Source organism: Harpegnathos saltator, unplaced genomic scaffold (assembly GCF_003227715.2).
Source record: "Harpegnathos saltator strain DR-91 unplaced genomic scaffold, Hsal_v8.6 scaffold812, whole genome shotgun sequence".
NCBI lineage: Eukaryota > Metazoa > Arthropoda > Insecta > Hymenoptera > Formicidae > Harpegnathos > Harpegnathos saltator.
Window position 1 is genome coordinate 22,765 of NW_020230663.1, and position 14,736 is coordinate 37,500.

A 14,736-nucleotide genomic window follows, 5' to 3' on the forward strand; every position below is an offset into this window, starting at 1 on the left:
CTGAAAGATGACGAGCATTTTTCAATAACGTGGATTGTTTCTCTCAACGTTCGCGGTTTATTAATAAAATAGGACGCAATCTGAATTTGTAACCGACTAATATTATTCGATATGATATAGTTTATGGACTAATCAAAGAATTTCCATATAATCGACATATTTCTTACTGACAATTCGAGGCTGTTGTATCGTTCAACAGTATATTGTGCAAACATCTCATCTCAAAATATGTTTCGAACCAACCTCAAGATAGATCAAATCTGTATTCTCAGTTATATCACAACGATAAATTAAATTAAGTGATGTCACAAATAACGCTGACAGAATTACAGATAAAAGACATCTATTGCAATACATACGTAGATCAACACACATAATATATGTACTTATAATTGGAGTTCCGCTACTTATGCGCGAGTCATGATCTACTGATACTATGATGCATAAAAATACATTTTTTACGCGCGTTAATATAAAAATTTAATTTCTTTAGTTTGATTCAAAACTCGCTTAATGTCTGTAATCTTTGTTGTTGTAACTGGATGTTATTTTTTTCATAGTGTAACGTCATACAATCAGTATAGTTGTCGACTGATATCTCAACATTTCGCACGACTATAAGCGTGGTTGATATCATCATCGAGGACTAGATAACCCGTGAATAATTTCAAGTTATAATCTACAAAGAAAAATTCACAACGCTTCGAATTCAGCATGGATAAGTGCATCACATGAGGATAATAGCTGATAACCCAAATATTCAGAGTACTACAAGACTTATATACTGCACATACTGTTACAGCACAGATAATACTTATCTAATGTATATATAAATTCCTTCTTTATAATTATTAATAAATTATAATGTAAAATAAGATTTGTGTTTCAAATAAACGTACTCGATAAGCCTCAAACGGTCATATCATCGTAGGCGTAGGATATTCCAATACTCTTTTCAAAAGAGGAAGAATGAGATGAGAAATAACTGTTGATTGCGATCAAAGATATAAGAGTGGCTTGTGTGGTGTGATGCATGTATATATGTATATGTTCGGTTGATGCATTGAAAAATTGCAGTCTTTCGATTATATTCTTGTCGTTATTATCATGATACAACCAATTGTTGCGAGTAGTTATACGCATGGTTCGACATAATTGCCTGGGAATAATCCAGTTATTCCATCCATCACTCCCTCCCACCATCCGTCGTCGTTTTTCTTCAGCACATAGATTACAGAACTCTCTTGAAAACTTAATTCGTCCTCCTTATCTGCATAATAGTCGTAGATGGCTACCACTGTAATGATGATATATATATGTATGTATGTTGTTACTTATATACAAATTATTATAATTACTATAAATACTATAATTACCATAATTATTATTAATACGTTTCAAGCACTCGCCACAGAACTTTTGATCGATGATGTCAGAAACGAGAAAACATATGCTCACAAAATGCTTACTATATACTATTTCTCAGCTGACATCATCATTATCCAATATGACGACGGCGAGCCGTGGTCAATTGTAACAAGTGGCCTGTCGCGCAAAAGCCGATGTTGGAACAAATCCGCAATTTTACCCTTTTCGATGTAATTCTTTGGCACCCAACCAGGCAAATCTTCTTCATCCGGTACAATTGGCATTATAGCACCAGTGGACGGTGTTGGTCTGCCGAATTGCGGATGTTCCTCCTGCTCCGGAGGCGGTGGTGGCGGCAAAGGAGGACTACTCGCACCACTGCTACGATTCATTTGATGTGATAATCTATGTGGTAAAGTGTGATGTCCGCTATATTCCGCCATATCGCCGCTTAGTCCGACCAAAGGTGAAGGAGGTGCTGTGATGTGGTAATATACATCAACATTCAATAGCGATATCGTTGTGAAGAAAAACGACAAAAACAAAAAAAAAAGAGAGAGAACGCTTCTTATACTTCTTGTATATTTTTATTATGTATCGCGCAGCAAAAATTTGTTTTTAAAATTACAAAATATCATCATATCACATCATATTTATCACTTACGAGGCATACTGTTATGCTGCTCCTGTACGTATCCAGCTGTAACGCTAGGCGGTGCCGGTGGTGGCGTCTGCGGGTGACTCTGCAGAGGATGCACCGTTCCCACTTGCGGCATAGTGGCATGTTGACCAATGGTACTAGTGTGCGCGTTATGATTAGCGTTATGAGCTGTTGTGTGGGACGTGTTGTGAGCATGCAACGGTAGTGTGCTGTATCCTGGGCCGCGATCTCGTCGGGGATGGCCGAGCGGGTAATTAGGCGCGTAATGACTAGGAACTTGGGGTGGAGCTACCGCTGGTGGAGTCCTATATTCGCGCGATCCTTTACTCAACGTTCCTATGCACAGAGAATCAAGCGATATTATTCACAGTAGCGCACCTCCTCCATCTCCAGATGAGAGACAGATTGAAACATCGAATGGTACAACACGTGGACAGAAGGTAGAAAACATTCAGAAAAAGCTGAAATAACAGAGAGATACATAATTGAAGAACGAGTATGCTCATGCAAGCGAGAGAAGCTGTAAATACCTTTGCATTAGCGAAATGATTTTTAATTTTTTATAACCGCAACTGAAAAAGTACACCTTTACAAGTTTGTGTAGCACTCTGAAGTTTCTTAGCGTCAACTCGGGGTGTCCCAGGGTGTTCCTAGGACACCCTGTACATACAGGATGTCAAAAAATTGATAGTATCGTCGTTAATATCCATCGGTGAATCTTACGGATATTCCAGATGAGAAATCAGTACTGATACTTTGCACACCCGCGAGTATCTGACATCCTGCATGTATTCCGTGTGCGTATACATCTGTATAATTCTTACCTGTTCTCACCGTCTGAGGTGGTGTAGGTGGTTTGGTGGTAGGAGCAGGTCCTACCATAGCAGCCTGTAATCCCGAGCCTGTGGAAGTAGCACCCAAACTTTGAACGCTGCCTTGACTACCTCCGCGTTGTTTGCTTCGAGGTGTACCGCAGCTACGTACTCCATGTCCGATATCATCCAAAATTGTATAATCGATGCTCTTTCTAACATATTTGATTGGTTTCTCTGGATTCGCAGGTGCAATGATCTTGTACTGACGAGTTGCCACTTTATTGGCTGTCAATACACCAATTTCCCTTCTAGCGACCTTTTCCTTATGTATCATAACAGTTTGAGCGATATGATTCATCTGACTCTCCATTTCAGCAAGTTGGGACGTTTGCAAGTCCAGCAACTGGAGGAAATTATAAGCCAGAGTATTTATCTGATACGCGACGCTGGCCAAGGACTGAGTAGTATAATTTTTTGTTTCCTCCAGTGCGATCCTTTTGTTCTCTGCCTGGAAGTAGTTTGCTTCGCAGTATTCCGCCACTCTCTCCAAGTTTGTATGGCTGTCGGCCAAATTATTTCTTCCCTCTGGAATTTCATGTCGTAAAAGAGCCGCTAATTCTGCCATAACTTCGGAATCACTGCCAACTCCTGTTGTCACGCAGTAGGAACTAGATCCTTCTTGTAAGAGAAAAAGACATGTCTACACTGTACACTGTTGCGATAATATCCGAGACTGTGATGACTCTCAGTCGCGATACTCATCTATGAAGCGCGCACAATTACAGAAATAAAATATCAATCAGAGATAACGGTATTCGCGCGTACTTAATAATGCGTCCGATTGAATGATGCGATTGATCCATCCTTATACAACTAATCGTTTCGATTGCTCATACCCGTGCGCTGAACGTCGTGTTAATTTCCGACAATTGGTGCTCTCGCGTCTCTCTTCGCTAAACGGAGGAAATAATCTGAGCGAAAAATTAGATTATGACATTGTAGGGGCGTCGTCAGGAAGGGACACGGGAACCAAGATGGACACCACCGGAGATGTTTCTGCTTACAATCATAATTGACACAACACGACGGCAAGACGACACGAATGACGAACAACAACTAGATAAAGAAACATAATAGAAAATCAACTAACGGTACTCTGCCATTGTCGCAACTACCAGCTACTACAGCCTCATTAATTCATAATTACCGGAGCTTCCGAAATTAACATGTGAAAAAATCGATGATACAAAAGGAACGTTGACACGGGATATGACGCAATGTTGATGCGCACGCGCGACAAAGCTGTATCGCATGAATATTTGGGCTGCGTTCCGATATTCACTGTCTGCACTGAAATTCTATAGGGTATACGTTGTTCTGTTGTTCTTTCTAGTTGTACCGTTGAACTGGTGCGATAAGTTTAAGTGAGACAAATATAGGTTTTCTCACTCTAGCTTCAGTAAACCAGTTTAGCAGTGCGGCTACAAAGAACAGACCACGTGACACAAACCATAGGCCTGTTCGTTTTGTCTGCACTGCTGAACTGGTGCAACAAGTTAAGCCAGCGGCACACGGTGCTTGTTTTCGTGCTGGATTGCTTGCTGGATGAAAATATTGCATTCTGATTGGTGCATTTCCATCCATCTTCGGAAATGTACCAATCAGAACGCAGTATTTTCATCCAGCAAGCAATCCAGCACGAAAACAAGCACCGTGTGTCGCTGGCTTTAGAGTGAGAAAACCTACGTTTGTCTCACTTTAACTTATTACACCAGTTCAGCAGTGCAGACAAAACGAACAGGCCTCATGTGTCCAAAGTACTGGCGGTTGATTTCGGAACGCAGCCTTGGTCTGTTCTTTTCAACTCCACTGCTGAACCAGGGTGCATTCAGGCAGACGCTATTAACGCGCTATCAACGCTGATATTGGCTGCATTCAGCAGACTCAACAGTTGGACAACATTATTAGGGTGCGTTCCGTTTCACGCATATGCGCGCATTTATCTATAGTTTATGTTACGTATACTATAAAAAATGCGCGCATATGCGTGAAACGGAACGCACCCCTAGATTCTCCACTGAATCTCGCTCCTGATTGGTTGATACTTCTGGGTCTATGAAGAATCTAAAAGAATGCTCCAATCACAGACAATAATCACTAAGCGCTCTCTGATCACTCAGTTCTACTGAACGCGGCCACTGACACAGTACAATACACATATACAGGGTATCCCATTTTAAAAAACGCGCCTCGATAATTCTTCAACGAAGCATCATCAGCAAAAATATTTCGGACAAAAGTTGCATGATAATTTCAAGGGAGACATGAAACAACTACTATTTTGTTCACAAATGGCACCACTTTCGAGATATTCACTGATCGTTACTTTTCTCAGATGGAAATCCCGATCTTTTATTACACCGTCTCTTTCTACCAATTAAATCAGACAGCTCGTGTCTGAAACATCTTTTTTATCAGCCTTATATTTTGTTACGTATCTGAGGAAACCTTTTGACTTTTTCAATATCAAACTCACGATATCTCGCTAATTTTGAAAGGGAAAAAAAATGTCGCTCTCTGAGGGGTCGAGGTCCAGTTCCACAACTTGCTTCAAACGGAGTCTGAAGCAAGTTGGGCCCGAAAGTTACAAAATGATAAAAAATGATATGCACGAGGTTAGGAAATCTGTCATGCCGGTAATACAGAGACGTTTGGATCGTTCCTTTTTGGTCGGAAAGTATAAAGCCAGCGACACACGATGCTTGTTTTTGTGCTGGATTGCTTGCTGGATGAAAATACTGCGTTTTGATTGGTACATTTCCGAAGATGGATGGAAATGCACCAATCAAAACGCAGTATTTTCATCCAGCAAGCAATCCAGCACGAAAACCAGCACCGTGTGCCGCTCAAGAAACAAATCCTATGGCTGCGTTACGCCAATTCACTGCCAAATACTGATGATACATAGTTTGTGTCACGTATACTATACATCATCAGTACTGGCAGTGAATATCGAAACGGAACCTATATTATCGGCATGAGAGATTTCTTAACCTTATGCGTGTCATTTTTCAGATTTTTACAACTTTTGATCCATCAAAGAGCGTCACTTTTTTCTTTCAAAATCACGTTTTACGCACCATGATAGACAATTGTGCAAAGTTTCCTGCGAAATTGGTGAGAAGTAGCCCGTATTCTTTTGCAATTACCAAATTTTCTAATTTCAAAACATTAGGAAATGTCAACTCTTCACTGATGCGCACTAGAAAAAAAGTCTCACGATTGTCTCTCTCTCTCTCTCTCTCTCTCTCTCTCTCTCTCTCTGTTGTGTGTCGTTTTTCACTCAGGTACATGTTACTAACGTCGCGAAACTCAACCTCTTTTCTCTCGCTATTTTCCTTTCCTTGTCAACCTTGAACAAGGATCCGAAAGCCCTGACCACGTCACTGGATGTATCAGGTGCAGCGACGTATCGACCGCAACGTCGCAAGATTATGCTGATTATACGATATATCGTGCAAGTTACAGACTAGTATTCACGACGATTACATTGTTGATATACCATATTTTTGGCCGGTACGAGCGCTGCTGTGCATTACTATGTATATAACTATTTTATCAAGGATACGGAATCCTCTGTCGCATCCCTTGCATAAAGTTCAATCGTAATCTGATTCCTCGCGGTAGCGATCGCGTCGCTTCATCGCGTTGACACGTGTGTATGTAGGTACATACACCGTGCATACCATAGTCGCCGTCACCGACGCGCTCAATCACCATCGATGATTCGGCCTGTGTGTGATTTCGGTATGCACAATTTTCTCACACTGATAGTCCGTAATCGTTTGGGACACATCGATACATAAGATTACGGGAACGATCGAAATTGTGACGTCATTTCGATGAGATTCTCCGACTGATCAAGCTCCATGGTGTTTCTGTTGCGACTTGTAGCTACAGTTATTCCAATTTCTTTGATAAGATACGTTCTGATCTACGCTATCGCGATACAGCTGACTGCTTGCTGTAAGTCGCGGAATCGTAGAAATAGATGCACTTGGTACTGAAATCACCGGTCGTATTACCGTTGTAAACTCACGGCTCCAAGTTACAATGAATTCCTCGCTATATATATATACGGTCAATAGTTATTATTATTTGCAGGTTAATTGATTGATAGATTAGCTCGTTCAAAAGTCAGTCGAGAGAACAGTCATCTACCGAAAGTCATCTCATCTGAATCTGAGTCAGGACCAGAGTCATGTATTCTGAAAGATATTGGTTTGAATAATCATCGTCTGAGGTATGATTTGGTGGAAGAGATGAAAAACTGAACAGCAAAAATACATCATCTTGTTTGATTTGTAGTCTCAGATACGCAAAGATGGATGACCTACTGAAGGAATTGGAGACGTTGAGAATCAGTGGCAATTTTAGTGATCACAACTGGAAATCATGCATAGATCTGATCCAGACGAGTCATGTACCACAGAAGATGATCGGTGAGACTCGTCCATGCGAGGAAAAGGATTTTAGAGAGTACAGGCTGATTGTAGAGAGGAACTTGAGTAATGTCAGGTTCATGTTGCGACATATCGTTGACAGTTGCAGAGAAAAACATTTACTATTGATTGACGATAATGTAGCATTAGCAAAGATGTTCGGTATGAATTTACTGTTGCTTATTGGTGAACACATTGAGAAAAACATCTGGAATACAGCCGAGTGTGTCAACATTTCCAAAGAATTAATCGCCAACTTTTGTGAATTATGGGCTTGCCAAAGTATCACCGCATTCTTCTCAGAGCATGAAAATTTTAATAAATTATTAGTAATGTTAAGACCTAAATTATTGAAGGATACTTGGAAGACTTATCCAGCAGCTGTTACATGTTTCAAATGGATGTTGCATCTGGTGGAAGTGAGTCTCCAACTTTTCCTAAATATATGATTTTATAATCCATCTTGTTTGACTCCGTGTGTCCATTCTGTTTTCTCTTTTTACAGAAACCAATGTTATTTAATTATATTAGCCAAGTACTACCTACCACACTGATCCTTCTGGATGATCACGTACCCGAAAATATATCGATAGGTCTACAGTGTCTACATCTGATTATACAACATTCTCATATGGTAATTATCGATAAGGGTCCGCTTGTTATCTATCATTTGTACACAGATGCACTTGATCGTTGAAATGTTTCAGAAAAAAGGACTAATAGACAGCGGATATGCTCTGGTAATTTACCACTCCTTGAAACATTTGACCTATCGAAAACAAGTTGAATACATCATTCCTTTGTACACTTGCTTAGCCAATATCATACCTACTATTGAATATTGGAACGACAGATCAGATGCCTTTGAGGTGAATTTCTAATCCTGAATTTTGATTCATAACAGTCGCAACATCAGATTTCAAATCAGATCGTAACTTTCTATCCACCTTTGCAGTGGACAGTACGCGATGAAATTCTCTCTAATTTGATAGACAACATGACGTTCGAGCAGAATATCGAACTACGACATGCATACATGGTCAGTTTACCTCAATTTCTCACTAACATAGGCTGTGGCAAATGGTGCGAATCGCTTGCTCGGATACTCGTCGAATATTGCGAACATCACACTGATCTGAGAACATTGAAGGCGACATTACAAGTAAGTTGTTTATTTGAAGAAAATGCTTAATTATTATCCTCATAATTATGCTCGTTAATGACATGAATTGGCTCGTCCTTGACGTTACCTAATATTTTTTTAATATCAATAAAATGCAGCATCATCATGCAATGTGTGTGTGTGTGTGTGTGTGTGTGTGTGTGTGTGTGTGTGTGTGTGTGTGTGTGTGTGTGTGTGTGTGTGTGTGTGTGTGTGTGTGTGTGTGTGTGTGTGTGTGTGTGTGTGTGTGTGTGTGTGTGTGTGTGTGGTGTGTGTGTGTGTGTGTGTGTGTGTGTGTGTGTGTGTGTGTGTGTGTGTGTGTGTGTGTGTGTGTGTGTGTGTGTGTGTGTGTGTGTGTGTGTGTGTGTGTGTGTGTGTGTGTGTGGTGTGTGTGTGTGTGTGTGTGTGTGTGTGTGTGTGTGTGTGTGTGTGTGTGTGTGTGTGTGTGTGTGTGTGTGTGTGTGTGTGTGTGTGTGTGTGGTGTGTGTGTGTGTGTGTGTGTGTGTGTGTGTGTGTGTGTGTGTGTGTGTGTGTGTGTGTGTGTGTGTGTGTGTGTGTGTGTGTGTGTGTGTGTGTGTGTGTGTGTGTGTGTGTGTGCGTGTGCGTGTGCGTGTGCGTGTGCGTGTGCGTGTGCGTGTGCGTGTGCGTGTGCGTGTGCGTGTGCGTGTGCGTGTGCGTGTGCGTGTGCGTGTGCGTGTGCGTGTGCGTGTGCGTGTGCGTGTGCGTGTGCGTGTGCGTGTGCGTGTGCGTGTGCGTGTGCGTGTGCGTGTGCGTGTGCGTGTGCGTGTGCGTGTGCGTGTGCGTGTGCGTGTGCGTGTGCGTGTGCGTGTGCGTGTGCGTGTGCGTGTGCGTGTGCGTGTGCGTGTGCGTGTGCGTGTGCGTGTGCGTGTGCGTGTGCGTGTGCGTGTGCGTGTGCGTGTGCGTGTGCGTGTGCGTGTGCGTGTGCGTGTGCGTGTGCGTGTGCGTGTGCGTGTGCGTGTGCGAGTGCGTGGGCGTGGGCGTGGGCGTGTGCGTGTGCGTGTGCGTGTGCGTGTATATACGGGACCATTTGAGTTGATATCTCGATGACGAAGCGTTAGAGAAAAAAATCATTTTTTTAACAAAAGTTTTATCAAAGGGGAACGTACAACGGTGCCCTGTAGTTTGACTTTGAAACGTGTATCTGCGGTCTGAAGGTATGAAGGTCAACTTAATTTTTTCGAATGGAAACTCCAATTTTTTATTATATTTTTTCTACTAATTGGTTTCAACCACTTCATGTCTGAAACATTGTTTTATTTGCCTAGTATTTTTTGAGACATCTAAGGAATACTTGGTAATTTTTTCAATGCACGTTTCAAGATCAAACCAAGAACACCATTATACGGCCTCCTTTTAAACCATACAACTTTTATCAAAAACATTCCTTTCTCTAACGCTTCTCTAACCAAGTTTTTGAGATATTTCGCATTATCAACTTGAATGGTCCACTGTACATACGCATACACACACACACACACACACACGCACATATATATATATATATATAACTTCAATAATGAAACAATTTACGCCAATTGAGACATTTATTTCATCCTCTTATTTAGACCGCCAAGACTTTCCTTCTAATGTTTCATCTACGAATAACAGCACACTGTGTGAGCCTTTACACCGCATTTCTGAAGCTGCATTTCGATTTAACGGAAACACCGGTGTTTGATCGGGAGATCATGCAGAATTTACAAGATTGTATCTGTTTATTATATGATCGATCGCAAAACGTAGGTCATGCGGTCCTGAATGACGACCGAATACGTCCAATATTTAGTTGTACTATGCCATTCGGATGCCGAGGCGATATCACGTATTTTGAGTAACTTGTGAGATCGTATATAATTGTTTATCGAAATTGTATATATAATGTAATATGCGTTCGATCAACGCATACACGCAGAGGTATTATTCTAATGTTGACTCATAAACGCATATAGAAAAGTGAAACGCAATAGTATCAAAATATCTTATTTGTGATGTAAGATTATCGACAAATGATTATCTGTATTTATAAAATAAACGTTTCTTTCGTTAAAACATTTCTTTCAAATGTCCTTGGCGAAACTTGAAATTGTGTACAAAGATAATTGTACATTGTAATCCTGTCGACTAACCCAAGACTCTGAATTTCAAGAAATGCGACAGATTGAAATCTCAATCACCTTGAATATATTGAAACATTTTGTTGAGAGTGCGAGTAAATTTTTTTCCATTTATTTAATAATAATTTGTGTCAATTGGCAAAGGAACCACTAGTCGTCATTTATTAAGCTCACACTTGACAATGATTCTTATTTTATAGATTAAAGTTTATACTTATATCGTTTATATTTCTATCGTAGTTGGATGATAACACAGAGTGAGATATAACGCATAATTATATCCATTAGCTCCCTGTTACATCAGAATATAATTATCAACTATATTGATGTCATCAGACATTTTTAATTCAAATTTATCTGTAAATAACAGATAACTTTTAAGAGAGATGTTAATTAAACATATTTCTTCATCTAGCAGCTAATATGCTCCGCTTCTTTCTGCGCATGATCGCCGAGACATAGGCATCATGCGCTTGTATATATTTCCTGAACCAAAGAATTCGATACAATTTTACGAAAGTACCAGTTTGACTCTGTTTACGCACAAGAATGACTCCATTGTTAATCGCAGTGATCGTACTTCTATCGGTGTATAAATATTACAAGTTTACTTTTCATAAGCCACCTAATTCACCTCCAAGTAAGTTGATGCAAAATTTACATAGTTTTGGCTAATTCCGTGTACGTTATGACATCACGTTCATTTCAAATTCGTTTTTAACTTTGCCTTGTGGAGTCAATAACGAATATTATAACTAAATATTATATATATATATATACATATATTTAATGTATATATACATATATCATAATTTTTAACAAAAGAAAAAATATATATATATAATGTTAAAAATTATGATACTTTATATACATTCATTTTTTTATATACACGAGCATACGTGTACAAGGATACATACAACATTATATTTTCTCCTGTCTTGAATACCAACTTTGGTCAGGAGTATAGAGAAATTTGAAAAATTTTTATTACATCATACTCTCAGGCACATATTATTATTCTGTTTGATATTTCTGTCATGTGCTGTACTGCAATGTGAATATGATTCCATTCGGGAAAGATTTTTCAACTACTTGATTCATATTGTCTGAATTACAACAGTTATAGTTACACAACATTTTAATAAGAAGAAATAGAAGCGACAGTTACACAATCAATTATTATGTGTTTCAACACGTAGGCATTATCAGAGTTCCAATATCAGGATCTTACCTGATATTATTGTTGAGAAGCTACTCCTTCCCATATAAGGCCGTCGAATATTATACAAAGAGATTGAAATCAAAAATCATCGGCTGCTACCTGGGCAGTTTTTGGGTAGTCATAGCTAACGATTATGCCAGCATAAAGGAAGTGCTCAAGAGAGATGAATTCGACGGCCGAATTACGGAAGTGCCAGTCATAAAAGCACGATCTTTTGGAAAAACATTAGGTAATCAGACTTGTTTCGTTCCATATTATACAATACATGTGAGACTTGCATATCTATATATACAGAGGGTGATCCGGAACAATTTCTTGTCCTTGATATACCGTATTCTTGAACGAATCCCAAGACTATTTCGTCTCTCGCATGATGCTATCCGATGCTTAATTACTGATCTGAGACAAATAGTTGATCCATTACGGGCTGGGTAGGGGGAAGATAGGCAAGGACGCATGACATAATTGACCGTTCGCACGCGCACCGCGTAGACGCTGACGTTGGGCGCTCGGTGCAGCGATGTGCTGATTGATGACGCGTATGATAACATTCATGCGCATTATTTTTGTCAGGTTTTAAAAATAATGTATAATCATTTAAATAATCACGGGCGTAATGACAAATATAATATCATTGATTATTAGGATACAATATTATTACGTAACGTTTGAGAATAATATATCTGATACTACGCGAGTCATTCGATATAACGCGGTGCACACGCGAACGATCAATTATTTATCAACCTTTAGAAATTTCGAAATCATCAAATTAGTACGAGTCAGGGCGCTATTGTAACAATAAATATATATATATGTATATATATATTCTTGAGACCAAATAGAGTAAAAATGTCTCGTGTCACTTTTTCTTCCGACAAACAATTAGCGAGATATCGTTAGTTTGATATTGAAAAAGTTACCGAATTTTACCTCTGATATCTCAAGAAGTATTGGGCTGATAAAAGAATATTTTGGACAAGAGTTGTCAGAATCAATTGGTGGGAAAAGATGATGTGATAAAAAATGAGAGTTTCTGTTCAAAAAAATTAAGTTAACCTTGACTTGACCTTGGAAACGCAACTCTGAGTCAAACTGATGAAGTTAATATAAGATAGACCTCTTGAAACTCTACAACTTTCGGTTATAACATTTTTTTCAAAAACGTTATCCCTCCGAAATATTCGAGAGTATCCTTCTTTTTGATTCATCCTGTATATATATACGTGTGCGTGTGCGTGTGCGTGTGCGTGTGCGTGTGCGTGTGCGTGTGCGTGTGCGTGTGCGTGTGCGTGTGCGTGTGCGTGTGCGTGTGCGTGTGCGTGTGCGTGTGCGTGTGCGTGTGCGTGTGCGTGTGCGTGTGCGTGTGCGTGTGCGTGTGCGTGTGCGTGTGCGTGTGCGTGTGCGTGTGCGTGTGCGTGTGCGTGCGTGCGTGCGTGCGTGCGTGCGTGCGTGCGTGCGTGCGTGCGTGCGTGCGTGCGTGCGTGTGTGTGTGTGTGTGTGTGTGTGTGTGTGTGTGTGTGTGTGTGTGTGTGTGTGTGTAAAGGTATATTGGGCTAAGCTGGAAAAGAAAAGTAAAATACAATTTTGTAAGGCCGCCAACAGTGTTGTTGGATCGACAGTGTTGATGGGCCGCGCGCCATGGCCCGAGGGGCTACGACGCTCCTCCGATCCATCCATCTCGGCGCGCGCTCATTCGTCAGATTTCTGTCATCATTTGTAACTCGATAATTATTGCGATTCTTGCAAAATTGTATCTTATTTTCTCTTCAGCTCAACCCAATCCACCTTCACACTCGCGGTTTGGCAGCTAATTACCGGACACCCTGTATATGTAGCTTATATACTTGATATCTCTTCTTTTCTCAAAAAATATCTCAATCTTGTGTCAATATGGTTGAATCACACATAGACAGCGGTGGACTTTTTACTTGCAATTTACCATCAACTCTAAAATAGCTCTAAAATAAAATTGTAGGTATAACTTTCGCTGACAACACGCTGTGGCGTGAGCAGAGGAGATTCTTTCTTCGCAATATACGAGATTTCGGGTTCGGGCGACGACAAGACGGCATTGAGAAACAGATCATGGACGAGATATCTCAGCTTATCGATATCTTGAAACATGGAGCTGTCAACGATGGAGAAGAGGTATATTTTATGATATTCAAGTATGATACTGATTGATATGAAATAACTTGGCAAGGAAACAAATAGACAATGGAATTTGATGGATCATACTGTCCGCAGAAAATAATAAAAGGCAACTTGATACTTTTTCCGGACATTCTATATCCAACAATATGCAGTTCCTTATGGAATGTGTTGTTTGGTCAGAGATTTAACAGAAGTGAACACGACATTCCACGACGGTTTGGTCGCATGGCTATGTTATTTCACAGATCGCTCGATTCAACAGGCGGTGCGCTTTTTCATTTACCTGTTTTAAGATATTTTGGAAATATGTTTGGATTTAAAGATATGATGAAAGCAAATAACGCAATGATAGACATTATCCAGGTAAATTATACGAATCGAATCAATCAATGTGGTATTGCAGGTATGATTGATAAAGTTAGGCAAGTGTAACAAAGGTATAGATATAGGACAAACAATCCGTACAACTGATCTCTTTGGTCAAGCTTGTACGGAGGAAAAAAAGCACTGTATCAGATACGCACTTCAATGAATGAAAAGCACTTGTTAATAATTCTGCATCTTTGTATGTCAGGAATATCTGAAATCCCAAGACGTCATTCCCAGTGAGAATGTCGATAGAGGATTTATCGACAGGTATCTCGACATATTGAATAAGGACGATAACACGCAAACTTTTTCAAAGGAGCAACTAATCATTTTACTAGCTGATAT

General features: G+C 40.0%; 3 protein-coding genes across 14 annotated transcripts in view; 2 read left to right on the forward strand and 1 right to left on the reverse strand.

Annotated features, from left to right (window-relative positions):
• Positions 1–326: 326 nt before the first annotated feature.
• Abi (tyrosine kinase Abl) lies at positions 327–4,233 on the reverse strand. Of its 9 annotated transcripts, none has more exons than XM_011148655.3 (6): positions 4,052–4,189; positions 3,741–3,960; positions 2,854–3,519; positions 2,033–2,365; positions 1,589–1,846; positions 327–1,297 (listed from the first exon to the last, which is right to left on the reverse strand). In XM_011148655.3, the coding sequence occupies exons 3-6, from the start codon at positions 3,467–3,469 to the stop codon at positions 1,134–1,136; spliced, it is 1,371 nt and encodes a 456-aa protein (XP_011146957.1). In that variant the 5' UTR covers positions 3,470–3,519; positions 3,741–3,960; positions 4,052–4,189; the 3' UTR covers positions 327–1,133. The 9 variants fall into 9 exon arrangements, with proteins under 9 accessions (XP_011146957.1, XP_011146956.1, XP_011146953.1 ...); XM_011148654.3 differs by having other exon boundaries at positions 2,854–3,522; XM_011148651.3 differs by having other exon boundaries at positions 3,670–3,960.
• A 1,731-nt stretch (positions 4,234–5,964) lies between these two features.
• Positions 5,965–10,553, forward strand: LOC105187694 (TELO2-interacting protein 2). Of its 4 annotated transcripts, none has more exons than XM_011148662.3 (7): positions 5,965–6,021; positions 7,009–7,147; positions 7,213–7,765; positions 7,852–7,980; positions 8,054–8,215; positions 8,302–8,508; positions 10,095–10,553. In XM_011148662.3, the coding sequence occupies exons 3-7, from the start codon at positions 7,229–7,231 to the stop codon at positions 10,362–10,364; spliced, it is 1,305 nt and encodes a 434-aa protein (XP_011146964.1). In that variant the 5' UTR covers positions 5,965–6,021; positions 7,009–7,147; positions 7,213–7,228; the 3' UTR covers positions 10,365–10,553. The 4 variants fall into 4 exon arrangements, with proteins under 4 accessions (XP_011146964.1, XP_011146961.1, XP_011146963.1 ...); XM_011148659.3 differs by lacking the exon at positions 5,965–6,021 and adding an exon at positions 6,241–6,651; XM_011148661.3 differs by lacking the exon at positions 5,965–6,021 and adding an exon at positions 6,241–6,420.
• Positions 10,554–11,192: 639 nt separating this feature from the next.
• Positions 11,193–14,736, forward strand: part of Cyp304a1 (Probable cytochrome P450 304a1) — a 6,629-nt gene continuing 3,085 nt past the window's right edge. Inside the window, exons 1-5 of the mRNA XM_011148658.3 lie at positions 11,193–11,283; positions 11,843–12,094; positions 13,844–14,016; positions 14,116–14,385; positions 14,597–14,736. The exon at positions 14,597–14,736 is cut by the window's right edge and continues 150 nt beyond it. Of these exons, the coding sequence (XP_011146960.2) occupies positions 11,193–11,283; positions 11,843–12,094; positions 13,844–14,016; positions 14,116–14,385; positions 14,597–14,736 (926 nt within the window). The remainder of the gene's footprint in view (positions 11,284–11,842; positions 12,095–13,843; positions 14,017–14,115; positions 14,386–14,596) is intronic.

Bases quoted from the DNA above. Each gene is read 5' to 3' on its own strand.
- Abi (XM_019843420.2), bottom strand. From the start codon at position 4,157: ATGCGATACAGCTTTGTCGCGCGTGCGCATCAACATTGCGTCATATCC. The intron at 3,523-4,051 runs GTAATTATGAAT...TTCTCTTACAAG, and splicing joins TGTTAATTTCGGAAGCTCCG to AAGGATCTAGTTCCTACTGC. The intron at 1,298-1,588 runs GTAAAATTGCGG...TCATCATTACAG, and splicing joins AAAGAATTACATCGAAAAGG to TGGTAGCCATCTACGACTAT.
- LOC105187694 (XM_011148662.3), top strand. From the start codon at position 7,229: ATGGATGACCTACTGAAGGAATTGGAGACGTTGAGAATCAGTGGCAAT. The intron at 7,981-8,053 runs GTAATTATCGAT...GAAATGTTTCAG, and splicing joins TTATACAACATTCTCATATG to AAAAAAGGACTAATAGACAG. The intron at 8,216-8,301 runs GTGAATTTCTAA...CCACCTTTGCAG, and splicing joins ACAGATCAGATGCCTTTGAG to TGGACAGTACGCGATGAAAT.